The 16,652-nt window shown below is 31.6% G+C and overlaps 2 protein-coding genes across 2 annotated transcripts; one reads left to right on the forward strand and one right to left on the reverse strand.

Annotated features, from left to right (window-relative positions):
• The first annotated feature begins 894 nt into the window (after window positions 1-894).
• LOC132034785 (uncharacterized) lies at window positions 895-2,461 on the forward strand. Its single transcript, XM_059425147.1, has 2 exons — window positions 895-1,528; window positions 2,376-2,461. Exons 1-2 carry the CDS (start codon window positions 895-897, stop codon window positions 2,459-2,461), a joined length of 720 nt encoding a protein of 239 aa, XP_059281130.1.
• A 6,376-nt stretch (window positions 2,462-8,837) lies between these two features.
• LOC132033266 (anthocyanidin 3-O-glucosyltransferase 5-like) lies at window positions 8,838-12,940 on the reverse strand. The gene is made up of 3 exons (XM_059423192.1): window positions 12,184-12,940; window positions 10,081-10,427; window positions 8,838-9,516 (listed from the first exon to the last, which is right to left on the reverse strand). The coding sequence occupies exons 1-3, from the start codon at window positions 12,739-12,741 to the stop codon at window positions 8,991-8,993; spliced, it is 1,431 nt and encodes a 476-aa protein (XP_059279175.1). The 5' UTR covers window positions 12,742-12,940; the 3' UTR covers window positions 8,838-8,990.
• Between the last annotated feature and the right edge of the window lie 3,712 nt (window positions 12,941-16,652).

Consider the following 16,652-nt stretch of genomic DNA (forward strand, 5'->3'; position numbering starts at 1 on the left):
TTCCATATTCTCATGAGTTTTATCCTTTCCTACATTCCACAACATAAACAAATCTTTCATAACATACAAAAGGGGATTAAATCTTACCTTTCTTCTTCAACTTCTTCACTTAGCTAAGGTTGGAATTTGCACCAAAGAGTGATTCTCTTGCTTCAACAATTACACCATGTTGAAGAGCATCCTTGAATTAGTAGAAATACATGAAGAAGCAATTTTTTTGAACAAGATTTCAAAGGTTCTTCTTTTTCCCTTCAATGGCCGAATAGGCCTTTATTTTTTTCCTTCTTCTTTCTTTTGTTCTTTCTCTCAAGTTTCTTGAATTTTCCAAATGAACATATGATGATTTTTTTCATCCTTGTGCCATATATATATATTTTAAAAGGTCATGTGCATAGCACATGCCTATCTTGTTTTTATTTTCTTTCTTCTTTTTTCTAGAAATTTCTTCAATTTATGTCAAAGATGACTTATTTGTCATCCTTTTTCTTCACATGGCCAATATGGCCTTTTTGGAACTTTCATGAACTTATGTGAAATTCTCATTTTGCCCCTCGACTTTCCTCAATATTACCATTTCGCCCCTGGCCTTCCACATTATTTCCATTGGCCATTTTGCAAATTTCTCTTTTTACCCTTGGCCTTTCCCAATATTTCCATACTACCGATGTTCATAAATTATATTCCTAACAACTCGGACGCTAAATTAACTCTTGAAAATGATCTTGTTCTTAACTTGCCACGACTTTCTCAAATTATCCAAATGTATGAAATACGGGATATAACAGCTACTTTAAACCAATTTTAACCATTGCTTTCATTTTTAACGCAAGGCTACTTTAAACCAGTTTTAACCAATTTTTTTAAACCATACTATTTTTAACTATATTTCAAATCATGGCAAGCAATAATCTCTCTTTCAATGCCCTACAAACCTTCACTGGTGAAAACTATCAAATTTGGTCAGTTAAGATGAAGTCTTATCTTGAAGCTTATGATTTGTGGGAAGTTGTAAAGAAGGATAAACCTATAGAATCACTCCCTGAAAATTCTACTCCTGCCCAAATCAAAGCTCACTCAGAAGAGAAAACCAAAAAGTACAAAGCCAAAATTGTGATTCAAAATTCTGTTGTTGATTCAATTTTTTCTAAAATTATTGCATGTGAAACAGCAAAAGAAGCTTGGGAAAAACTTGAAAAGGAATATCAAGGAAGTGAACGAGGCAGACAAAATCAGATTTTGAATTTGAAAAGAGATTTTGAATCTCTTAGTATACAAGAGGGTGAGACAATCACTCAATATTCTGACAGAATTTCTTTGATTGTCAATAGAATCAGATTGCTTGGCGAGAATTTCAAGGATAACGAACGACTTGAAAAAATCCTTGTGACTATTCCTGAGAGATTTGAGTCTAAAATCTCTGCTTTAGAAGAGTCTAAAGATCTATCTACTATCTCTCTTGCAGAATTAATAAGTGCTCTTCAAGCACAAGAGCAACGAAGAGCTTTCAGACAAGACAAATTTGTTGAAAGTATTTTTTATGCAAAACACCAAAAAGGAAAAGTCAACTATCCTCCTTGCAACTATTGCAAAAAGAAAATACACTTAGAAAATTTTTGTTGGTGGAGATCAGACGCAATATGTGAAAATTGCAAACAAGTCGGTCATGTTACAAAAGTGTGCAATGTGCAAGTTCAAAGACACTCGAGACAATTCATAAGCATTATTGGTAGAAACAGAAGATGAGGAGGATCAACTCTTTTAGATTGGCGCAACAGAAGCAAGGAAGAGTGCGTTTTTCTAGAACAATTAATCAAGTCTTCAAACTCAAATTGGATACACCAACTTGAGTTTGAGGAGGAATGTTAAAATTTACTTTCCTTACGCTTCATGATTTAATTAGTGGTAGAAATATTTACTTCCTTTTTTGCTAGGAATATTCTAGATTATTTAGTTTCCTTCTAAGTCTAGTTACTACATTAATTATAGAATCTTTAGTTTAGTATTTATAAGGAAAATATATATTTTCCTATATTTTCCTTTTATTTTATTCTCTTTATTTCTCTATAAATAGAGATGTAGGGTTTTATTTTTCTATGCAAGAAACAATTCAAGAATCAATACAAAGAGTTTTAGTTTATTTTCTCTTCAATTTTCTCTCTAGTTTTTATTTATTCCATAACATCTCAAGCTTTTCTCAAATCTCAAAAGCATCGGTACAGAACAAATCTATGATCAATTTGGAGGTATTGGCATATTTTTCATGTATTTGTCTCTACCTCTAACGATGATTATACAACTAAGCTCTGTATTTACATATTTGCATAGTCTTATTCAACTGCGAAAACACAAATGATAAATTTCTACTAATATTGCAGTCTTGAGTTGTTGGGCCCGTCTTGAGTTGTTGAGCCCATGCTTAGCACGAGCTAATCTTACTAGTTCCTATGAGTCCGCAACTTAAATGACCCAAAAAGTGACTGTAGGGACCAAAATAACGCAATAAATTTTTTTACCAAAGTAACCTTTGCGCACTAAATTTGTGCGCAATAGGGGTTAAATATATATTTTTTTTGGTACAATTTTAAAGTTTTGAAATTTCACGTTTTTTTTCATACTTTGACCAAAGATTAGTCATGTTTCAAAACGCCGGAATATCAATATTTTATATAGAACCTGATATCTTTTTCTGCGAACAATAATGTCGGCTCATTATATCAAGTATATGTAAACATTTGGATCTTCGTTTTAGGGTTGTTTAGTGCCCCGAAGTAAATTTTGTTTGATTGGAATCTTGTTATCTAAAGGTTTAAGTGTTTTATTTATAATTAGTTTAGGATGTCACGCGAGTTAGTTATAAACGATAACAAAGAATAAAATAATATTTATCATTAAGAAATAGATACGCAAAAAATATACTTAATTTTCACTTAAACCATGCATCATGCACCCAAGTTGTTTTCTCAATGCTCCCACCTAGGTTTGATCCCTGGTGGTTCAGATAAAAAAGAGATAGCTAAACCACCAAGCCAAGTTGGTGAAAGCTATGATGTAGACATTTTTAATTATTTATAAGGTTCACTAATGCCATCTAACTTGTTTTCACAAATTAAATTCCGATCCTTGAAATTGACATTCAAAACATCATTACCACGGGATTACCATCTTCAAATATATTTTTACTAAAGATGAATAAAAATTGTGCACCAATTTGGGGCAAAATTCAAATTGAACGGGAAAAAAGAGGTTTTTCTAAAAACTGGCCCGGCCAAACCGTCTTCTTTGCAGCTTGCGCGGCTAGATCTCGGAAAATTACGCAAAATAAAAAAAAAATCGAGTAAATCGGACGTCCGAACGCAAAGTTATGACCGTTTAAAGTTTCACCAACTTACAACTACTTTTTCTCCCTATACTCATTATTTGATAATTTTATCTTATCAATATAACTACTTAAGTCTACTGGATAAAAAATTTATGGGACTTGCATAGCGCATTAATTTACTGCGTTATTCAAACAATTTTTTTTTAATGACGTCATTAACGCAGTAAATTATTGCGCTATAAAATTAAACACTTCAACCTAAAGATAACAAGTTTCCAAACAAACAAAACTTACTTCGGGGCACTTTACAACCCCTAAAACGACAATCCAAACGTTTACGTATACTTGATGTATTGAGCCTACATTATTGTTTGTAGAAAAAGATATCAGGTTTTATATAAAATATTGATATTTCGGTGGTTTTGAAACATGACTAACCTTTTATCAAAGTATGGAAAAAACGTAAAATTTTAAAACTTTAAAATTGTACAAAAAAATATAACCCCCTATTGCGCACTAATTGTAATAGGACTTAACTGTAAATTTACAGTTTGGTCCTATTGCGCACTAATTTAGTGCGCAAATTACTTTGGTAACTTTTTTTTAATTGCATTATTTTGATTACTACAACCACTTTTTGGGTCATTTAAGTTGCGGGTTCCTATATAGGTGAGAGAAAATGGGAATAAAATCGTAATCTCATTCCTTCAATCTTTCTGGTGATTATCTCCTTCATGTTAAAAAGAAAATGAGATTCAAGTTCATGTTTGACTAGTTATGATTACTTTTCATTGGTATGTTGAATTAATTATCCGATATAATGTTGAATTAATTATCCGATATATTTCTTCAAATAGTCAATGTGAAGGCAACCTGTCCTCATGGAATAATTTAGTTGCCAAAAAAATAATAATTTGAGCTGCAAACGTACGAATTTGAATTCTATTAGAGTCGAGTTAGGTCTTCCATAATCCATGTTTATTATGTGAAATAAATTTTAAATTTTTCAAAATGGATAGACAAATAAAAAGTTGGTATAGAATCAAAGAGAAGGAGAACGACATTCGTAAGATTGAAAATGTAATCTAACGATTAACTTGAACTATATCTAACACCATATGCTCGTTTTATATTGGAGTAATTTATATCTCAGCAAATGTCTTCTCTTAATCTTCATTCATTTTTACACCTATTTTTCCGGCCTATTCTTCCCAACGAAAAGATGGAAAAGGAAAACATATACTATATAGGTAGAAGAGTATTGTCTTTTGAAGTGCAAAACATTATAGGAGTAGTAACTTTTTTAAGTGAAAAATATTGTCTTCCGCTCATATCTTGTTTCCTCCTGTACTCCTAAATAGTACAATTGCTCTCATTAAGCTCCCATTTGGCCATAAATTTTAAGAACATATTTTGAAGATTTATTTTTAAATATTTGTTTGGCCATAAAATTTTGACAGATTTTAAAAACAAATCTTCAAATCTCAAATTCTAGCTCAAATATGTTTATGGACCAAGATCTATGTTTTGGCCTTTTCAAAACTTTTAAAAACCACCTCAAACTTTTGTATTTTATAAAATCATCTCAGCTATATGGCCTAACTAATTCTATCTATCATGTTCCTCCATTAAAGACGTACCTATCATGTTTCCACAATTAAAACAGTCTCTTAGTGAACAAGCTAAATTGTGCCCAAACATTAGAAGAAGAACCTTTAGGGAAAATTGCTCTGCCAACTGTAGAAATTTGTTGCGAAGATAAAAATGAATTTTTGAATTGTAGTGGCTAGTAAGTGTGTTATTAGCAGTTGTTCATGCTCTGCATAATTTGGGATTAACAAGTATGTATGTTTTGTATGGTTGGGTATTCTTGATAGTTTTTAAAACTTATCTGTATAAGTAATATTTAATACTTTTCAAAACAAAAAGTGAAATATGTTTTGAAAAACTGTGGCCAAATATATTTTCAAAACTCGAAAAACTTCACCCGAATTAAGTTTTTTTTTTTTTTTTTTGGGAGTCTATGGCCAAACGCTAGCTAAGAATACTAGACATTAAGAATAATGTTCACTTGTTGGATGAAACAAATAAAATAGAGCAAGGAAGATAACTTGTAAATAGAGGAACAAAAGAGTTATTCATATAACTTTCTCATATAACTGACCGCGCACAATTGAACTATAAAAAAACGATAGGGTCTATGTGGAAAACCTAAGAAACAGAGGACCGAATATCAAAAAAGAAAAAAGAGGTTATACACGTGGAAAGCAAGTTGAGAGTAGCACGGCAGGTGGAATATTGCTGAAGTTCCTTTCTTAGCTTATTATTCGACCGACTTTTTAATAAAAATAAAAATTTACGAAATAGGTAAGCTGTAACCTCTTAACAAGCTCAATAGGTGGAATCCTAATAAAAATTCCAAATCATAATAAGTTTAATGTTTTTAAGAGGATATGCTATTTTAATAATTTTAGTGGTAAAATTAATTTGATATATTGATGTATATGATGAATCGCCGCAACACACGGAAGTTTCGAGAACATTTAACTAGGTAAAGCCTAACTATAGGCACGTTTTGCTTGCTCATGACTTAATTGCTAGTTCTATAAACTTCGTCTAAATTAACTTATAAACTACAACCACAAAGGTTCTACACTCCTTAACAGACCACAATATTCTTACAATCATCTCAACCAGATCAAGAGGTCGTTATCTACAAATCAAGGACCAATTTCAACGTTACCAACACTATTTGAATGCTTGTATAAAAGTGACTCTCGTGAGTCGTGACAACGGATTAGGGGTGGGCGTTCGGTTTTTCGGTTCGGTTTTATCAAACTTCGGTTTGGCTATTTCAAGTTCAGTTTTTTGAAGGTGGACACTGAACACCGAACCAAACTAGTTCGGTTCGGTTCTTTGGGTTTCGGTTTTTTAAAGTTCGGTTCGGTTCGGTTTCGATTTTTTCAATTCGGTTTTTTTGATATAATATTAGAAGCGATTCCATTGACACTAATTCATATTCTCAAAAGCAATAAAACATAAAACTGATAAATTGAAATCAAAATCAAACAAACAGAATACACAAGAACAGAAAACTATAATCATGATATAAGATTACTAGGTGTTATATACATACCGTAAGAATAATTAAGAAAACACATAAAGGACATACATTAATCCTAAAGACACACATCCTAGTTACCTTTCTTTGTTAAGGATATTTGATTTTCTCAATTGAAATGGAAAATTAGGGATACAAATGCAAAAGAGGACTTATTACAATTGGTTTTTTTTTTTTACTTTAAACTTAATGGGCCTGGACTATTTTAAGTTTTTTTTTTAGTAATGTATTAAATTTCAGTGCGCGTTCGGTTTTATCAAACTTCGATTCGGCTATTTCGGTTTCGATTTTTTTACGGTGGACACCAAACACCGAACCCAACTAGTTTGGTTCGGTTCGGTTTGTTAAAGTTTCGGTTCGGTTCGGTTTTTCGATTTTCGGTATTTATGCCCAGCCCTACAACAGATTAAAACATCCTATTTTTATTTGACTACATTTTCACAAGTTGTTAAACAAGCTCCATATTACTTATTTTTGGCTCTCAGCTCAACTCTTTTTACTAATTGTGTCTATGCCTTTCAATTCTGTTAGTTTAAAAATTTAAAGACGATTGTCAATAAGATCTTCATATAAAAGTTTTATTCTTTAGCTTATTGTCTAGTTTTACCATTAGTTTTACGATTATGTTGCTAGTCTTATAGCCTGTTTGGCCAAGCTTTTAAAACAGGCTATTACTCTTGGTAATCGTCACAGTTTTAGCCTTCACATTCATGAAGACAAAATATCCACTACTCAGTGGCGGAGCCAGAAATTTTGGCAAGGTTGTTCAAATGTTGACGAGTATATTATTTTTTTCCGATGAATGAGTGCAACAATTTTTTTTTAACATCATCATTGCACACCCGCCTAAAAATTTATGTTTCATTTGATTTCGCAAGTTATTCTTGACAAATTTCACTGCTAGAAAACTCTTATGGTGATGACAGTATCAAATGACAGCAACAACAAACGACGACATACCCATTGTCCGTAATCCCACAAGTGGAGAACAAGGGGCATTCCGAAAATGTTACAAAGCGAGATATAACGACTAATTGATTTTCTTTGGAATAAAAAAAGAAAAGAAAGAAAGAGAACAAAATTGGATAATTAAAATGTTCACATAAGCAATTAAAAAAGAAAAGAGAACAAAATGAGTGGTTGTTAACTTGCTATTAGATCTCGTTGTCTTCTTTTTTAATAATACGTCTTCTATTCTAGGAAATAGGAAGGAAAGAAGAAAGACTAAAGGAGCTTCAACAAATGAATCCAACGTAACTCCAAACCAACATAGAAATAAACCAAATGCAAATCATAACTCAAATATAAATAAGTTTAGTCGGAACATGGAAGAAAATAAGTTCAAATACAAATCAACCAAGTAGCATCAGACATTGTTTGTATGTTTTCTTTTAAAGAAAGAAGATGATCAACGTTTGACGTAAGCTTTAAACTGTGACTTTTAGGTAAAATTGAACACCTTTTACCTCTAAGTTATCTCTCTCAATTATTTTAAGGGTGTTCAAAGTTTGATTTATATCCAGTTAACTATAATATTTAATCCATATACTAGTACCATTTTCCAGCCAAGGGTGTGCAGGTAACCACCCTTGGCCATGAGTGGCTCCGCCACTGCCACTACTTGTATTTTGTTTTATGGAGTTATTTACATTTTTTTTTTTTACTTCAAGCATCTACATGTTTTCAATTTTGAGATCGAAAAATTATAAATTGTATAATTAAAAAAAAAAAAAAAACGAAACAGGAAAAAAGGAATATAATCAGCAACTTGGTTTTCTCTCATTGCTGCTTTCACAACCAATCGGAGTCCGGTCGTGTACCTGCAGGTTACGTCTTCCTTAGGATAGAGAACAGATAAGTGTAATATATTCCTTGTTTAAAAAATTTGCATTTCACTAGAACACGAAACAAAGTGTTTTGTTCAAAAACGTCATCGATTCATTTCAAAGTTATCTTTCTCTTCACTTAGCGAAGGTCGATTTGATTGATTCGCAAAGCTAAACTATATATATATATATATCTATATATATATATATATATATATATATATATATATATATAAAATGTTTGTTTTATTAAAGAAACTATAAGAAAATGATTACGCCGTGATATTGCAACCTTGCTCTCTCATTCAAGTCGATGAAAAAATACATCTACAAATAAAAACTATTAATTAAAATCACTATTACAAAAAAAAAAATGTGTTTAACGCTTGACAAATTAAAACACAACCATTTTATCTAAAGAAAGATTTTTGGACTTTTTCCCTATATTTTTGTTTTATAATTATCCCTTTAGTTGATTTAAGAAAAAAAAAAAAAAAAGAAGGATAAATGTGTATCAATTTATAATTGCGAGGATGTGATTGAACCCGACATTAAATGAAGGACAAAAAAAGGCCATTTCATAACTTTTCCCAAGATGTTATTCATTAGTCAATAGGACGTACAAGTTACAATAATTTCGTCATGTGCACTCATGTGCATGGGAGTCATAAATTTCTGACATTTTCCAATCCCATGCAATTCTTGTTTCAGCTACACCAATCAATCACTGAGATTTCCAAAACTGAACAACACTACAAAGCGATTCATAAGATGAGCCTCCCTTGCTTAGTGCAATTTTAGCACTTTCTTTGAGCTCTTTTCCTCTCCTTCTCATAGCCTTGCCTTTTTCTCCTTCCATTACAATTCTAACCACTTTTTCTATCTCTTTCTGGCTAATTAACTCCTCGCAGGGAACTACCGGGAACTTCATCGCCACGCCGACTTCCTCCGCTAAAATGGTGGCGTTCATCCTTTGTTCCGCATAAAGCGGCCACGCAATCATTGGCACGCCGTGGGCTATGCTCTCTAAAGTTGAATTCCATCCACAGTGTGACAGGAATGCACCGGTTGATGGGTGATTGAGAATTGCTACTTGTGGGGCCCAAGAGGGGACCACCAAACCCCTTCCTTCTGTTTTCTTCACGAATCCTTCGGGCAAGTAGAGCAATGGATCATTTTCATCGCTGCCCACGTTGAAAAATGCTGCTGAGGCACTTGCATCACTTGGCATACGCGCCACCAAGATGAACCTACATTGGTGAAAGTACAATTATAGTTAGAAAAAAAATAATGGAAAACATACTTTCTAAATTTGTATAAATTTTTGTTTTTTTCATTTTTACACTTAATGAGATGTATTAGACGTTTTTTTTTTTGGTATTGTTTCATATATTGAGAGGGAAGGAGTAATAAATTACTCGGTTTTGGCGCAAAAATTTAGTGGGATATATAAAATTACTCATAAATTTGTGGCTAAAGTGAATCTATTGGTGGAGTAATAAGTGGATAGACTGTGAGAATTATATATATTTTCAAAATTATACAAGAAATTATGACAATTTCCTCATCGTTGTAGTTTCTTCATTTTTTCTTCACTCGGTGATCGGGGTAAAGCACTCCATAACAAAGACGACTTTCAATCAAGTTTCAAGTTTGAACAAGAAACCTTTAGTAAAGAATGAAAGAATACTTACCATACCACCGCAAGTACAAAATATCCTTATGTGCTTCATCCATATAGTTATTAAATGAAAAGTCATGAAACTAATGACATTATTTTTATATAAAAAATGCAATATATCCAAGTGAAATACCTTTGTTGACTAATTTCGAGACCCCAAGCTAACTCAGTAAGTTGTTCACTCGTCAAAGTGCCGCCACTACCAAACACCACAAAGAGAACAGAATCAGGCGGCTGATTATCCAGCCACGCTAAAATCTCAGCACCCTTTTCTGTAATAACTTCATCTTGTTTGATCAAAGGCCCGATTGCATGAATTGGAGGAACAGGTATATTTTGGAAAAACAAATTTTCTTTGAGAGCTTTAAGGGACACAGGTTCTAGATCATCCCAACTGTTGACAAATATTCCGGCAGCTAATGGCAACCTGCTGACGTGAAGCAAATACCATTTGTACTCCTCATTTTTCCTGTCTTTTACCTGCATAAGTAATAAAATTTAAATTTAATGAGTTCGATTTTCCACGTTATGCCATTAAGTTCATCATATTAACCAATTGAAAAAACGTTCAGCCTGAGAACGGCCAGGACAAATCTAAAGTGTAATCTAAGTTCACCCCACAATTTTGCTATAAAAATTAAACACCCCCTCAACTTTGAACAATAGACATTCTCCCATTTTTACTCCATGCAATGTCTATTTCACCCTTGTTACAATCCTCCATATATATGTATATATTTAAGTTCATTAATATTATAAGAATAGTACTTTTACGAATTTGTCACAGAATCTAATGCTACTTTTTATGATTGTTATTTCACTATTATATGCAATAAGTATGTATATACGTATATACATGCATGTGTGTAAATCTAAGTTTCACTTCTCTCTTATTTTTTATTGTCTATATAAATAAATAAGTTTTAGTAGTCATTAAAGGAATATTTTCTAAAATTATAATTTAAAATTCATTTACAATATATACAAAATATTTTTAAAGATTTGTCTCTATTTTTTTTTTTTTGTATTACCTGCACTGGAATATTATTATAAAGATATTATTATTTGTTATTTTCACTTGTATAAATAGATATTAGAGTTTGATTATTATTATTATAATTATTAAAATTAAATTTTTTATTCTGCTAATTTATTTCATCGTAGAACATTATTAACTTATAACCTCAATTAGTATTTCTCACTTTTTTCTTATGCCCGAAAGATAACATTTATTTATTTTATTGAAAATTTGATTCATAGATTTTATATATATATATATATCATGATTTTAAAGAAGCAAAAAAAAAAAATAGACAAAAGTTGATAATGTAAGAGTAAAATAGGCATTTACAAAAGTCAATTAGAATAAAGGAGGGAGATTGTCTGTTTAGAATAAAGGAGGGAGATTGTCTGTTGTTCAAAGTTGAGGGAGGAGCTTGATTTTCAAAGCAATGTTGGAGGGTATAAATGATTTTCACCCTATGAAATATTAGTATTGTATATTCTATCTATCCCAATTTACGTAACATTTGTTTCTGCTTAGTCAGTAAAAAAAAAAAAGATATTTTTTTATAATATTAAGTAATATTCCTTTCATCTAATTTAAGGCTTCGTTTGTCCATAGATACCAAAAAAAAAATTCACTTTTTTAAAAAAAAATTGGAGTTGGAGTTGTGTTTAGCCATAGTTTTTGAAATTGTAGTTTTTGGTGGAATGTAGTTGTAAAAAAGTGAAAAAAGTATTTTTTTTTAAAAAACAAATTTTTTGAGTTTTTGATGTTCGGAATTCTCATGGCCAAACGCTGATTCTGAAAAAAAGTGAAAAAAATTTCGAAATAAAGTGAATAATACTTATGACCAAACAGGGGCTAAGTGTCTTAGTTTGACTGGACATGAAATTTAAGAAACAAGAATTTTTTTTTAAATCTTATCGTCTTAAATTAAAGATGTGTTTAATCCTTTAAATCTTATGATCCTTAGTTTGCCGTGTCAAATGTTGAAATTGAAAAACATACTTATTATACAAAGGTACACTCTTTTCGAGACATACCAGAAAGTCGGACGGAGAAATACTACTAATTTAACTTTAAACCTTTTTACTTTACTGATTTAAGACCACAAAAATTTGACAAACTTCATCAAATAAATAGGATGGAGCTAGAGAGTATCAACTTAATATTAGTATAAAAAAATACGTTTAAACTTCAAATCATAAATCCGCTTTCGACTTTGTTTACCTGATCTAGGACGTCGTGAGGGCATATTGGATTACATCCAGGTGTTTGAATAGGTTCAGGAAGATCAACAAACTCTCCTTCAACTTCCCTATCAAGCGTCGGTAAGTACAAAGAGAACATCATTAAAATGGTAGAAGCAGTGAAGAATGAGTAAACAGGAATCTCAAGCTTTTCGCAAATTTCAAAAGCATCAGTACAAAACAAATCAATAATTAAAGCTTTTGGTCGATGTGTCATTAAGAGTGAAGGGAGATGTTTGAGTGATTCACGGACAATGATAGCTAACTGTGTGAGTACTCTCATATCATCAGTGAAAAATGAAGACATGTTTTCTACAGGTGGGATTTCGATGACGTGGAAGTCGGATGGGAGGTTGTCTGGTCGGAAAAGTTCGTTTTGTGCGGTGGAGGCGTTGGTAGTGATGACGAAGAAGCTGACGTGGAAGTTGTGGTTGATGACTAGGCGCTTAGCGAACTCGAAGAGTGGGGTGATGTGTCCCATGCCAGGACTTGGGAGGAATGCAACGTGAGGCTTCTTGATTTCTTCTGCTATAGCCATGGTGATGAACTCAATATTGAAACAGAAAATAATGAAATAGAAAATGATTTTGTGCTAACTAAATTTTTGCAGAAATATTAATGTTGTGGTGAAAGGAGGAGATATATACTCCTAGTAGTATATCTTAGTGCAATAAAGGAGCATTCTTTGGTAGGAGACAAATGTAACAAATGGTGGGCGGTGGCATCGTAACTGGAACTGATACGTGCTTTATATAGAGAACTGTGGAGTTATTCTTCATAAATATTTCCTCCGTCCCATAATAAATGTCACTTTAATAAAAAGACACACATATTAAAAAATTAATAATATAATTTAAAATTTACTAAATTAACCCCATATAATAAAAATAAATTAGTTCTTTTCTCTTAATTAGAGCATGCACAAATAGCAATTCTTTTAACATTGAGAATCTAGCAATACCAAGTTCCTATGTGATTTTTCCAATCATCATTTAAATGTTATTAACTTGTCATTTTTTTTTAATGGTAGAGTTAAAAAAACTAGTCAATTTATATCTTGATTTCCTAAGATGACACTTATTATGGGGTAAAGAACCATTAAGAAAATATTAACTCCAACATAAATATAGATAATTTGATTAAACCATCTCTAATTAAATAGCTATTGACATTTGCTCGTGTTTTGATAGTTATAGAAGAGGCTAAAGATGAAGTTGTCAATTTTATCATGCAGTGGTTGTGCAGGACATGGAGATTTTGGATTGGGATGAGCACGACGTTAAAATGATGAGAACGGATAAGGTTTTTGGTACTCTCAAGTCTAATTAAATAGCTATTGAAATTTAATCACATAATATTTAATAAAGGTAAATTTGAAAAGATAAAATTAATTATTTTTTGATTTGATAGATAAATTTTTTTTTTAATTAAAAAAATAAAGATTAAGTGAATACTCTTTTGATTAGGAAGAAGCATTTCCATCTAAGTTTTGCTTTTTCATTTTTAAAGTTCAAATCTTTGATTACGGGTGGAAGATTCCCACCAATCCCCTCTATCGTATTCGTATCCTTTGGTCATTTATTACGTCATATGAAAGTTAAAACTTGGCGGACCGTACTAATGGTTCTTACTTCTTAGAATTTTGATGATAAAAATATTATAGTCTTTGAAAGCTATAGCATGTTTGGCCAGCCGTCGAAATTAGCTTATCTTGAGAAATACCTTTTACTATGTTTTTTGGAAGAAGTGTTTTGAAAAGTAATAGTTTATACTTGACTTTATTAATGCTAGGCCGCCATATAACGAAATTATCTATAAATACCATTACATCTTTACCGTTTGTAGGTTAAACTATGCACCTGCTACTATCAATGAAAACTATGCACAAGGGAAGAAGAATTCGGCAAAATTTGTGTAACTTCAACTTATATTCTGTATTTAATTTTAAAAATTCACTTAATATGTATAAATAAATTATCAAAAACTCAAAAAATTATGCTTTTCAAAATTCAAAATCTTAAACTCAAAATTCTAGTTTCGCGTTTTCTCACGCATGATGCACCTATTACTACCAATGGAAAAGGCAAACAAGAAAACTTACGTACAACTACATTGAAATTTGAAGTTGATGCTCTCCTTTCCGGGCAAAGGAAAGGCCTTTGGAGACCAGGAAATTTATACGACCACATTTACAGTTACGAAACATATGGTTATCTTTAAAAAAAATTGTCGAAACTTTCATGAAAGAGTATAGGATATCAGCTTCAAGAAATTAAATCGGCTCAAAGTTGGAGAAATCAGCTCCATTAAAAAGAATAACACTACATTATTATCTTTATGTTGGAGATCAAATATGAAAAAAATTACACGTACTGTTCAGTTGTGGCTCTTGGCCTCTTGCTGTGGGACTTAATGTTTTCTCAAATATTTACAGTTTAAGTAATATATATTGATAGTGTAAGAAATTAATTCACAATTAGAACACTTAGAATATGATTTAATTGCAGATAATTCTACATAATAGCATTAATTAATGACCTATAATCAATGTTAAGCAATATGTTATATAATGACCTATAATCAATGTTAAGCAATATGCATGTTATATAGGACTTAAATCAAATATATATATATATATATATATATATATATATATATATTAGGTGTGGTTTGTCAAGTTTAAGACAGTGCAGCAGTTGTAACAAACTATTTACACCTAATCAACAAACGGTCACCGATCTCTAATTTGCTACGCAACTATGGATATGACAAAGGAATGAAAAAAGTCAAAAACTAATTCTTCAAGCTCATTTAATTTGAAGGTAAAAGGGTATGAAGTAAACTAAAAATCACACTAAAATAGTTGCCCTAAAAGACACTTATCTTGAGGATTCAATGTCTAGTTAAGAACAAATGGAAGGGGAAAAAGTAAATTAAGGCGTAAAAGACACATATCTTAATTATTGTTGTTACACTCATCAAGTCTAATAGTTGTCAAGAGTTTTTTATAGCTGATTAGAAACTTGTATAGTATACCAAGTATTGAGAGTTAAAGAAGCTTTAAGAAACTCCTGATTTTAGTTATTTAGTATTAAAATGAAATTAACTCGAATGCATAAATGTAGATGTGCTATATAGTTTGGCATGGAATATAGTGCATTCATATTATTAGTTTTGAGTAAAGAGATATTTAATAGATGGATCCACCGATAACTTATTCTTTCCAATTGATTTATTGATCTCAACTTATAACTTCATTCTTTTCTTTTCGAATATGACTTTATTCTTTCCAATGTCATCAATCAATCCTAGTCTTTCTTTTATTTTATTTTTTGTCTTCTAATACTATTGATTGCTGGGAATAAACCCCAATGAATTCTATAAATCATAATTAAGCCGTACTAATAAGCATAGTAAAGGAAATAAGTACAAAACTTATACCTACTTGATATTTTGTACTCGTTATTTTATTTCATTTTATTTTGTACCTGTTCTACATATCTTGTAGTTATATCTTATTCTTTTTACCACTACTGGTGGGGAAAGTGGACCTGTACGTAGACGCTATGCTCTAACCATAACATTAGAAAATTCACTGAAATATTCTCTTCAGTGAAGGCCACTATTCATAAACTATGTTATCATTCGTATTTATGAAATTAAAAATCTTCTAAATATTCTCTTCAGTGGAGGCCAACAGATATGGACAGATTCCCACCTGTGCATTCATGGCCGGTTTTGGGAAGAGTAACCATAGGGCCTAATGATTGAGGGCAATTTGCGCGATTGTCCTTACTCGGGGTGGTCTTTAATTTTTGACCCTCAAATTGGTGATCTTTAATTTTTGTTCTTCACTAAAATCGTTTGGTTCCGGATTTGAGCTTTCGCTCAGTTAAAAATTAAAAAAATTCGTAAGGTAGAGTTTAGATTCGCAAGGCTGAGTTTTGCACCTTAAGTAGATTTTGCAATCAAACTCTTCCTTAAAGCAGAATTTTGTCTTGAGGCATAAGCCAAACTCTACCTAAAGGTAATTTTTTTTTCGTTTTTACTCAGTTGAAATTTTACAAAACTCTGCCTTAAGGCCTAATTTTGTGACGAAACTCTGCCGATTTTTTTTTTAAACTGAGTTGGAATTCGAACCCCAAACCTCATGGTATTAGGCGAAGGGCAAACATTAAAGACCAGTGCATTTGAAGGGCAATCCGCAAAAAAATGATTGAAGAGCAACTTCTTCTTGCAGATTTAGAACAACCAACTTGAAGGAGTTGGAGTCGGGGCAGATTTAGGGCCCGAGGAGGGCATAAAATTACATCATCTATATAGAGTATTTCCTTTTTTATTTTTTATGTACATATATAGATTTTGAATACTCTAAACACAAGAGAAGAGGTTGGTTCAGTAACTTAGGGTTCAAAATTCACCTTAAGGTTTCAAGTTCAAATCTTAGGC

The sequence above is a fragment of the Lycium ferocissimum genome, chromosome 10 (assembly GCF_029784015.1).
Source record: "Lycium ferocissimum isolate CSIRO_LF1 chromosome 10, AGI_CSIRO_Lferr_CH_V1, whole genome shotgun sequence".
In the NCBI taxonomy this organism is placed as follows: Eukaryota; Viridiplantae; Streptophyta; class Magnoliopsida; order Solanales; family Solanaceae; genus Lycium; species Lycium ferocissimum.

Bases quoted from the DNA above. Each gene is read 5' to 3' on its own strand.
- LOC132034785 (XM_059425147.1), top strand. From the start codon at position 895: ATGGCAAGCAATAATCTCTCTTTCAATGCCCTACAAACCTTCACTGGT. The intron at 1,529-2,375 runs GTATTTTTTATG...CTAATATTGCAG, and splicing joins ACAAGACAAATTTGTTGAAA to TCTTGAGTTGTTGGGCCCGT.
- LOC132033266 (XM_059423192.1), bottom strand. From the start codon at position 12,741: ATGGCTATAGCAGAAGAAATCAAGAAGCCTCACGTTGCATTCCTCCCA. The intron at 10,428-12,183 runs GTAAACAAAGTC...TTACTTATGCAG, and splicing joins CTCACGACGTCCTAGATCAG to GTAAAAGACAGGAAAAATGA. The intron at 9,517-10,080 runs GTATTTCACTTG...TCACCAATGTAG, and splicing joins CTCGAAATTAGTCAACAAAG to GTTCATCTTGGTGGCGCGTA.